The sequence below is a fragment of the Homarus americanus genome, unplaced genomic scaffold, assembly GCF_018991925.1.
Source record: "Homarus americanus isolate GMGI-L3 unplaced genomic scaffold, GMGI_Hamer_2.0 scaffold47345, whole genome shotgun sequence".
NCBI classification, from domain to species: Eukaryota; Metazoa; Arthropoda; class Malacostraca; order Decapoda; family Nephropidae; genus Homarus; species Homarus americanus.
The window spans coordinates 24,494-36,361 of record NW_024746369.1 but is presented as its reverse complement, the minus strand read 5'-3'; the positions used below and the strand labels follow the sequence as shown (position 1 = coordinate 36,361).

Below are 11,868 nucleotides of genomic sequence, written 5' to 3'. Positions count from 1 at the left end.
ATTGCTGAATATTTTATTACAACCCCAATATTGTAGAACATGTGTACAGTAATGGCTGGTCTTCAGATACTGTATGTGGATGTACTAAATTAATATTGCTGTAATTGCCCTAAAATTCATTATGAGTAAAGAAGCATTAAAATAATAAGTTTTGTATTTATGGAATTTAATGAGCAGAAGATTCCATGGCTGGTTTATATTTTGAGTTGAGAGCCAAATGTTAGATTGGTCTGGACGACGCCCGGGGAGGAGCCAAGGTAATATTTATGATAATTTACTGTTTTATGACCGTAATTATTGCTGGAAATGATTCTAGATAGAATATTATTAAACAACATGATGGCAAGGGTTGAAGGTGACTGCCAATAACTCATAGAGATGAGTATTTTGTATAAATTTAGGTCACTTGTATATTACATTGTGTATACAGTGAACTGGAATCATAATATATTATTTATTGACATCATATCAATATTGTCTCCATATTACAAGTCCTACTGCGTCCCGAGAGACACGAGTGCCAGTGTATTACATTGGTACTCGTGTCACGCAGAACACACTATAACTTGTGGTATGGAGACAATATTTATATGATTTAAGGACTGGGAGTTAGCACCACCAAAGAGTGGGTAGCATACAAGAATTAAATCTAAATTATTATGTATAAGTAGGAGGTGACATAGTGGTCAGTGACTCTCCCTGTGGTAGGAGGTCCCTGACAGTGGGACAGTCAAGGCAGTAGTGTTGAGGGAAGTTAGCATTGGGACAGTTACTGAGTTTACAGGAAGAGAAGTGCAGGCCATCTCCCACCTCAGATACTAACCTAATGCTAAAAAAGACATTATGTCTGCTGACCATAAGTCCACTTCGACGATACTTGTGTGGACGAGGAAGAAAGTGATCATAGTTTTGGGTGGATATATCTTCAGCCAGTTCACTATGCCTGTGATGGATTGTAGGGAGAAGAGCGGCTTAACGTATTCCCTCTCAATAGGGTCATGTTGGGCTTATATTGAGGCCTAACAGATCATGATTGGACAGTCAGAGTTTGGCGAAGCAGTTATTGATTAATCTCTTTTTTTTTTCTTTTTACTTTTATCCTCTTCACCACTGAACGACTCGTTAGCTGCTTGGGAGATCGGTCACGTCTGCGTTACGCACTGTTGGCAAGTACTGGCCTTGAACTGGCTCCTGAATGTACCTGAACCTGCTCCAGTGTTGGTCAAGTCTGGTCTTGAAACAGCTCACACTCGGTGCCGTCACAGCACTCTGGTAGATTGTTCCAAGAATTCACAACTCTCACTCCGAAAAAGTTTGCCCTCACAGTTTTCTGGACTTGTGGCTTCTTCAACCTTGAGCTGTGACCCCTTGTGGGGCGAGCGTCTGCCAGCTCCAGGTAAGGACACTCGACTGAGTAGTGACCCCTGAGATGCTTATTCACCTCAGTTAGGTCCCCACTTGCCCGTCTCTAGTATAAGCTAGACAAGTTCAGGCGCTCCAATCTCTCAGGGTAGCTGAGGTGCCATAGTGCAGGCACCAGTCTGGTGGCCCTCCTTTGAACATTTTCTCAGGGACCAGACGGGGTGACAGTACTCCAGATGGGGAAGCACTTCACTCTTCAAGATCGTTATGAGGGACGGACCGTCCAGATATCTGAACGACCTTCTTATAAGACCCAATAATTTATTTGCCTGATTTACCTTCTTCTCGCAATGGCCCGAGAACTTCAGCTCATTGTCAACATACACTCCTAGGTCCTTCTCACATTCAGTCTCAACTAGTGCAGTTTCTTCATCCCATTGGGACATATGATACGCCTCCTTACCGTTGGTACGCTCCAGGTGCATCCTCTTACACTTCGTGACATTGAATCTCGGCAGCCATTTCTTCGACCATTCTTGGAGCCCACAGAGGTCCTTCTGCAGCTCTTCACAGTCCGCTTGGTTCTTGATTTCGCGAAATAACTCGGCGTCATCGGTAAACATTTGTATGGAGGAGTGTACAACGTCAGGCATGTCATTTATGAAAAACAAATAACAGCGGGCCCAATACACTGTCCTGTGGTACCCCGCTTGTGACAGGTACGGATGATGATTTCGTGCCATTAATCACCACACACTGCTTGCGGTCATGTAGGAAGTCTACTATCCACGCTAGGACATTTCCCCGAATTCCGTACCCTTGAGTTTAATTTTCAGCCCAGTACTTGCCAACAGTGCCTAACAGAGACGTGACCGATCGCCCAAGCGGCTAACGAGTCACTCATTTGGTGAAGAGGATGAAAGAAAAGGAAAAGTAACAGAGACGTGACCAATCGCCCAAGCGGCTAACGAGTCAATCATTTGGTGAAGAGGATGAGAGTAAGTACCAGTAAGTCCTGGCCTCATGTCGCTTCCCATAACAGATTAGGGAAGGTTTTATGCTATTGTTACACTTTCCTGGATAAATTCTGGATAATAATATTCCTAATAAGTAAAAAAGTAAATTATTGAACTCCCGAACGGCTAGTAAGCAGATAAATGCTGAAAAATAAATCATTTTAAGCTTGGCATGATGTGTTATTGATAGACGTCGCTTATACAACAAAACCAAGACGAGGACGATACTCTATTGTTTAGTTATTTCACCATTTATCTGTTTATTTGCTATTCTGGCATTTAGTTCCGTATTTTATTAATTAATTATCACCTTAACTGTCCCGTGTTAGTACAGGAGGAACAGTAATTGGTAAAAAACACTAAATAACACCACGTTTTATTCTCAGGCTGTGGGACTTGAACACAGGACAAAATGATGAACGCCTTACATTATTACCAAAAGATATTAATATATCTAACATTAATATACAATATAAAACTATTTCATTTTGTTATCGTAGTAAAGTTAATTTATCATAATATAAGTCATTAAATTAGTTTATTAACACACTAAGACCATTGCGGCATGTTGGTGATCAACAACCAAAACTATTGTAAACAAACACGAGTGAGGCAGAACTTCTTCCTATTATTATGGCTAATTATCACCTTATTAGTTATTGGATAATGACTAATTCAGGTAAGTGTGTTGATTATAATACTAGTAACATATTTTATAGAGTTTAATATAGGAGTGAGTTGTTTAATGGTTATAATGAACTGTTATGTGTTGGTCCGGGATGATAATGGCGTCGGTGCTAAGAATTTTACCTTCATATCCGTCGGAAATGAGTGGTGGAGTTATCACCCTTCCTCCATACAACCTAACCTAACCAACCAAAGAAACCTAACCTATGTATGTCCTTGTTAAGGTAATAACTAGACACAGTATAGTAAGTAACACAAACTTGATCACTTTATTTACCGTATAATATATACTTATAGATATATACTGGTATATTATATATATTGTATGTATATACTGGTATATACCCAGAATATTCACTTAATAGTTGTAAATTAATGGTGTAACCTTCCTGTGCACTCCAGGCAGTCGTGACGATTGTGTCAACTACCTGGTCATCATCTGTGTTTTGTAAAAAAAAATATAACCTGCCACAGACTACCTCAGGCTGATATAACCTGCCACAGACTACCCCAGGCTGCTATAACCTGCCACAGACTACCCCAGGCTGCTATAACCTGCCACAGACTACCCCAGGCTGCTATAACCTGCCACAGACTACCCCAGGCTGATATAACCTGCCACAGACTACCCCAGGCTGATATAACCTGCCACAGACTACCCCAGGCTGTTATAACCTGCCACAGACTACCCCAGGCTGCTATAACCTGCCACAGACTACCCCAGGCTGTTATAACCTGCCACAGACTACCCCAGGCTGATATAACACGCTGACTGACAACTTGTACAGAAAAAGGTGAGCATTTAGTCCTGTGTGTAATTATGGTGTTGAGGGATAACATTTGTAATATGATTCAAGTAAATATTCCAAAAGAAGAGCTGTAGATCACTTGACTTAACCTCTTGAGTACAATTACCTTTGGCCCGACCCAACACCAGACACTGTAGCAAGAGAGACCGCACCACCTCCCCACCTGACACTGTACAGTACTGGGGCTATAGATTATTAGAACACCCGAGATGTATTTGAATTAGGAGTGTACAATATGAATACAGTACCATTATTTCCCCATAGATTCTACTGCTATAAAGATCATCAGGTGCACCATGCTAAATACTGATAGTCACCAAAATGTTGGATGTTGTCCAGTCTTTGTTCACTAACATGTATCTAAGACCGACTGGCCCACTGGCTCACCGACCCATTGGCAATATGCCCAAACTCCCGATGAGCCAGTCCGTCACTGGGTGACGATGTGTCATAAACCCTCATTAGCTGTAATTAAACCTTTGTAATTACTTTTAGAATATTTTCATTTTGCACAAGTTGATTTAGTCATTTGTAGTTTTCATTTATAAATTGTACTTTTTATAAGAATATTATCTAAGGCAAAATATTTTGTTTCAGATACTGTGATGTCACATCTCAAGACCATGTGTAACTAAGTTGAAGTTCACAATGTCAAACAGAGATAAAAAGTTCTCCTGTGAGGAATGTGGCAAACAGTTTTGTTTAAAGTCTACTCTTCAGACACATTTACTTGTACACAATGGTATGAAGGAGTTTGAATGTGAGGAATGTGGGAAATGTTTCTCACAGAAGGGTCATCTTAAGAAACACATTCTTGGACACAGTGGTATAAAGGAGTTTGAATGTGAGGAATGTGGGAAATGTTTCTCATGGAAGAGTCATCTCAAGAGACATATTCTTGGACACAGTGGTATAAAGGAGTTTGAATGTGAGGAATGTGGAAAATGGTTCTCCCAGAAGAGTCATCTCAAGAGACATATTCTTGAACACAGTGGTATAAAGGAGTTTGAATGTGAGGAATGTGGAAAATGGTTCTCCCAGAAGAGTCATCTCAAGAGACATATTCTTGAACACAGTGGTATAAAGGAGTTTGAATGTGAGGAATGTGGGAAATGTTTCTCACGGAAGAGTCATCTCAAGACACACATTCTTGGACACAGTGGTATAAAGGAGTTTGAATGTGAGGAATGTGGAAAATGTTTTTCTCAGAAGAGTACTATCAAGACTCACATTCTTGGACACAGTGATATAAAGGAGTTTGAATGTGAGGAATGTGGAAAATGTTTCTCTCTGAAGAGTACTCTCAAGACACACATTCTTGGACACAGTGGTATAAAGGAGTTTGAATGTGAGGAATGTGGAAAATGTTTCTCTCAGAAGAGTACTATGAAGACTCACATTCTTGGACACAGTGGTACAAAGGAGTTTGAATGTGAGGAATGTGGAAAATGTTTCTCTCTGAAGAGTACTCTCAAGACACACATTCTTGGACACAGTGGTATAAAGGAGTTTGAATGTGAGGAATGTGGGAAACATTTTGCACTAAAAGGTAATCTGAAGACTCACATTCTTGGACACAGTGGTATAAAGGAGTTTGAATGTGAGGAATGTGGGAAACATTTTGCACTAAAAGGTAATCTCAAGACACACATTCTTGGACACAGTGGTATAAAGGAGTTTGAATGTGAGGAATGTGGGAAATGTTTCTCCCGGAAGAGTACTCTCAAATGTCATAAACTTGTGCATGATAAAAACAGAATTCAATAAATGTTTGAATGCCTTTAACAGAAGGTAAATGTGCCACATAAACTTGAATACAGTGATATACATCAATATAAAACCACTTGAACAAACTCCATGAATGTAGCAGAAATAAAGACAAGTGACAAATGCCACTTTTATAGATATTCAACACCAGTTTTAATTATCTGCTCTTAAAATGTAAATTTCTTCTACCATGGCCTTAGTGTAGACATTTGGTTGGTAGTTTTGATTCATGTTTTAAATATATTCTTTCATCACTTACAGATATATGGTACCATTGTCTGGTAAATAATGGTTAGGGTTCATATATAGTAGCTGGTGTTATGGGGCAGATGAACTTTAACACCTCTTAACTGTATATAATATCATGTTTAATATATTGTTCAGTTAGCATCTTGGACCTTAGTTAGGTAACTCTTCTTGGTTATATATAAATTCATCCTTGGGCAGTCATTTTATTAAAGTAGCCAATGCTGAAATGTCAAACTCTGGGTTAAAATTAGTTGTTTGATCATGTCAAGCAGAAGACTTGTTTAAATTAACATACAGTATTTAGATATTTGCTGTTCTTATATACAACTTTTCCTAATAGTACTGGCATGTGTTTATCTAGCAATGGTGTTTTAAAAAATGATTGTTACAAGAATGTCATTAATTTTGTGCACCTGAATATATAGTTTTATGTTAATACAGGCTGTCCCCAACTTACAACAGGGATACATTCCTGGACCCATAGTTTAGGTTAGGTTAAAGCCCATACAAAACAACAATAATATCCCATGCATAAAAAATAATGTAAATTAAGTGATGTTAAACAAAATATAATGATGAAAATAATGAAAAAAACGGGATTTTAATTACAAGTTTTTGTGGTGAATGTATTGGGATCCCGTTCATAAGTGCGGGTGATGGTAAGTCGGACGGTCGTAACTCGGGGACTGCCTGTATACACTTTATGTTTGGCCATGATGTACCACAAACATTAATATCTTACAGAATGAGATATAAGTATTTAAACTATTGCTGAATATTTTATTACAACCCCAATATTGTAGAACAAGTGTACAGTAATGGCTGGTCTTCAGATACTGTATGTGGATGTACTAAATTAATATTGGTGTAATTGCCCTAAAATTCATTATGAGTAAAGAAGCATTAAAATAATCAGTTTTGTATTTATGGAATTTAATGAGCAGAAGATTCCATGGCTGGTTTATATTTTGAGTTGAGATCAAAATGTTAGATTGGTCTGGACGACGCCCGGGGAGGAGCCAAGGTAATATTTATGATAATTTACCGTTTTATGACCGTAATTATTGCTGGAAATGATTCTAGATAGAATATTATTAAACAACATGATGGCAAGGGTTGAAGGTGACTGCCAATAACTCATAGAGATGAGTATTTTGTATAAATTTGGGTCACTTGTATATTACAGTATGTATACAGTGAACTGGAATCATAATATATTATTTATTGACATCATATCAATATTGTCTCCATATTACAAGTCCTACTGCGTCCCGAGAGACACGGGTACCAGTGTATTACATTGGTACTCGTGTCACGCAGAACACACTATAACTTGTGGTATGGAGACAATATTTATATGATTTAAGGACTGGGAGTTAGCACCACCAAAGAGTGGGTAGCATACAAGAATTAAATCTAAATTATTATGTATAAGTAGGAGGTGACATAGTGCTCAGTGACTCTCCCTGTGGTAGGAGGTCCCTGACAGTGGGACAGTCAAGGCAGTAGTGTTGAGGGAAGTTAGCATTGGGACAGTTACTGAGTTTACAGGAAGAGAAGTGCAGGCCATCTCCCACCTCAGATACTAACCTAATGCTAAAAAAGACAACATTATATCTGCTGACCATAAGTCCACGTCGACGATACTTGTGTGGACGAGGATGAAAGTGATCATAGTTTTGGGTGGATATATCTTCAGCCAGTTCACTATGCCTGTGATGGATTGTAGGGAGAAGAGCGGCTTAACGTATTCCCTCTCAATAGGGTCATGTTGGGCTTATATTGAGGCCTAACAGATCATGATTGGACAGTCAGAGTTTGGAGAATCAGTTATTGATTAATCTTTTTTTTTTCTTTTTACTTTTATCCTCTTCACCACTGAACGACTCGTTAGCTGCTTGGGAGATCGGTCACGTCTGCGTTACGCACTGTTGGCAAGTACTGGCCTTGAACTGGCTCCTGAATGTACCTGAACCTGCTCCATTGTTGGTCAAGTCTGGTCTTGAAACAGCTCACACTCGGTGCCGTCACAGCACTCTGGTAGATTGTTCCAAGAATTCACAACTCTCACTCCGAAAAAGTTTGCCCTCACAGTTTTCTGGACTTGTGGCTTCTTCAACCTTGAGCTGTGACCCCTTGTGGGGCGAGCGTCTGCCAGCTCCAGGTAAGGATACTCGACTGAGTAGTGCCCCTTGAGATGCTTATTCACCTCAGTTAGATCCCCACTTGCCCGTCTGTAGTATAAGCTAGACAAGTTCAGGCGCTCCAATCTCTCAGGGTAGCTGAGGTGCCATAGTGCAGGCACCAGTCTGGTGGCCCTCCTTTGAACATTTTCTCAGGGACCAGACGGGGTGACAGTACTCCAGATGGGGAAGCACTTCACTCTTCAAGATCGTTATGAGGGACGGACCGTCCAGATATCTGAACGACCTTCTTATAAGACCCAATAATTTATTTGCCTGATTTACCTTCTTCTCGCAATGGCCCGAGAACTTCAGCTCATTGTCAACATACACTCCTAGGTCCTTCTCACATTCAGTCTCAACTAGTGCAGTTTCTTCATCCCATTGGGACATATGATACGCCTCCTTACCGTTGGTACGCTCCAGGTGCATCCTCTTACACTTCGTGACATTGAATCTCGGCAGCCATTTCTTCGACCATTCTTGGAGCCCACAGAGGTCCTTCTGCAGCTCTTCACAGTCCGCTTGGTTCTTGATTTCGCGAAATAACTCGGCGTCATCGGTAAACATTTGTATGGAGGAGTGTACAACGTCAGGCATGTCATTTATGAAAAACAAATAACAGCGGGCCCAATACACTGTCCTGTGGTACCCCGCTTGTGACAGGTACGGATGATGATTTCGTGCCATTAATCACCACACACTGCTTGCGGTCATGTAGGAAGTCTACTATCCACGCTAGGACATTTCTCCGAATTCCGTACCCTTGAGTTTAATTTTCAGCCCAGTACTTGCCAACAGTGCCTAACAGAGACGTGACCGATCGCCCAAGCGGCTAACGAGTCACTCATTTGGTGAAGAGGATGAAAGAAAAGGAAAAGTAACAGAGACGTGACCGATCGCCCAAGCGGCTAACGAGTCAATCATTTGGTGAAGAGGATGAGAGTAAGTACCAGTAAGTCCTGGCCTCATGTCGCTTCCCATAACAGATTAGGGAAGGTTTTATGCTATTGTTACACTTTCCTGGATAAATTCTGGATAATACTATTCCTAATAAGTAAAAAAGTAAATTATTGACCTCCCGAACGGCTAGTAAGCAGATAAATGCTGAAAAATAAATCATTTTAAGCTTGGCATGATGTGTTATTGATAGACGTCGCTTATACAACAAAACCAAGACGAGGACGATACTCTATTGTTTAGTTATTTCACCATTTATCTGTTTATTTGCTATTCTGGCATTTAGTTCCGTATTTTATTAATTAATTATCACCTTAACTGTCCCGTGTTAGTACAGGAGGAACAGTAATTGGTAAAAAACACTAAATAACACCACGTTTTATTCTCAGGCTGTGGGACTTGAACACAGGACAAAATGATGAACGCCTTACATTATTACCAAAAGATATTAATATATCTAACATTAATATACAATATAAAACTATTTTATTTTTTCATCGTAGTAAAGTTAATTTATCATAATATAAGTCATTAAATTAGTTTATTAACACACTAAGACCATTGCGGCATGTTGGTGATCAACAACCAAAACTATTGTAAACAAACACGAGTGAGGCAGAACTTCTTCCTATTATTATGGCTAATTATCACCTTATTAGTTATTGGATAATGACTAATTCAGGTAAGTGTGTTGATTATAATACTAGTAACATATTTTATAGAGTTTAATATAGGAGTGAGTTGTTTAATGGTTATAATGAACTGTTATGTGTTGGTCCGGGATGATAATGGCGTCGGTGCTAAGAATTTTACCTTCATATCCGTCGGAAATGAGTGGTGGAGTTATCACCCTTCCTCCATACAACCTAACCTAACCAACCAAAGAAACCTAACCTATGTATGTCCTTGTTAAGGTAATAACTAGACACAGTACAGTAAGTAACACAAACTTGATCACTTTATTTACCGTATAATATATACTTATAGATATATACTGGTATATTATATATATTGTATGTATATACTGGTGTATACCCAGAATATTCACTTAATAGTTGTAAATTAATGGTGTAACCTTCCTGTGCACTCCAGGCAGTCGTGACGATTGAGTCAACTACCTGGTCATCATCTGTGTTTTGTAAAAAAAAATATAACCTGCCACAGACTACCTCAGGCTGATATAACCTGCCACAGACTACCCCAGGCTGATATAACCTGCCACAGACTACCCCAGGCTGCTATAACCTGCCACAGACTACCCCAGGCTGTTATAACCTGCCACAGACTACCCCAGGCTGATATAACACGCTGACTGACAACTTGTACAGAAAAAGGTGAGCATTTAGTCCTGTGTGTAATTATGGTGTTGAGGGATAACATTTGTAATATGATTCAAGTACATATTCCATAAGAAGAGCTGTAGATCACTTGACTTAACCTCTTGAGTACAATTACCTTTGGCCCGACCCAACACCAGACACTGTAGCAAGAGAGACCGCACCACCTCCCCACCTGACACTGTACAGTACTGGGGCTATAGATTATTAGAACACCCGAGATGTATTTGAATTAGGAGTGTAAAATATGAATACAGTACCATTATTTCCCCACAGATTCTACTGCTATAAAGATCATCAGGTGCACCATGCTAAATACTGATAGTCACCAAAATGTTGGATGTTGTCCAGTCTTTGTTCACTAACATGTATCTAAGACCGACTGGCCCACTGGCTCACCGACCCATTGGCAATATGCCCAAACTCCCGATGAGCCAGTCCGTCACTGGGTGACGATGTGTCATAAACCCTCATTAGCTGTAATTAAACCTTTGTAATTACTTTTAGAATATTTTCATTTTGCACAAGTTGATTTAGTCATTTGTAGTTTTCATTTATAAATTGTACTTTTTATAAGAATATTATCTAAGGCAAAATATTTTGTTTCAGATACTGTGATGTCACATCTCAAGACCAAGTGTAACTAAGTTGAAGTTCACAATGTCAAGCAGAGATAAAAAGTTCTCCTGTGAGGAATGTGGCAAACAGTTTTGTTTAAAGTCTACTCTTCAGACACATTTACTTATACACAATGGTATGAAGGAGTTTGAATGTGAGGAATGTGGGAAATGTTTCTCACAGAAGGGTCATCTTAAGAGACACATTCTTGGACACAGTGGTATAAAGGAGTTTGAATGTGAGGAATGTGGGAAATGTTTCTCATGGAAGAGTCATCTCAAGAGACATATTCTTGGACACAGTGGTATAAAGGAGTTTGAATGTGAGGAATGTGGAAAATGGTTCTCCCAGAAGAGTCATCTCAAGAGACATATTCTTGAACACAGTGGTATAAAGGAGTTTGAATGTGAGGAATGTGGAAAATGGTTCTCCCAGAAGAGTCATCTCAAGAGACATATTCTTGAACACAGTGGTATAAAGGAGTTTGAATGTGAGGAATGTGGGAAATGTTTCTCACGGAAGAGTCATCTCAAGACACACATTCTTGGACACAGTGGTATAAAGGAGTTTGAATGTGAGGAATGTGGAAAATGTTTTTCTCAGAAGAGTACTATCAAGACTCACATTCTTGGACACGGTGGTATAAAGGAGTTTGAATGTGAGGAATGTGGAAAATGTTTCTCTCTGAAGAGTACTCTCAAGACACACATTCTTGGACACAGTGGTATAAAGGAGTTTGAATGTGAGGAATGTGGAAAATGTTTCTCTCAGAAGAGTACTATGAAGACTCACATTCTTGGACACAGTGGTACAAAGGAGTTTGAATGTGAGGAATGTGGAAAATGTTTCTCTCTGAAGAGTACTCTCAAGACACACATTC

The 11,868-nt window shown here is 39.5% G+C and overlaps 1 protein-coding gene across 1 annotated transcript; it reads left to right on the top strand.

Annotated features, from left to right (window-relative positions):
• Nucleotides 1-4,980: 4,980 nt before the first annotated feature.
• On the top strand, nucleotides 4,981-5,563 carry LOC121879218 (gastrula zinc finger protein XlCGF57.1-like; the record flags this gene model as incomplete). Its single annotated transcript, XM_042385812.1, has 1 exon — nucleotides 4,981-5,563. A coding segment is annotated over exon 1 (303 nt), but the record flags the coding sequence as incomplete, so codon positions are not given.
• Nucleotides 5,564-11,868: the final 6,305 nt, after the last annotated feature.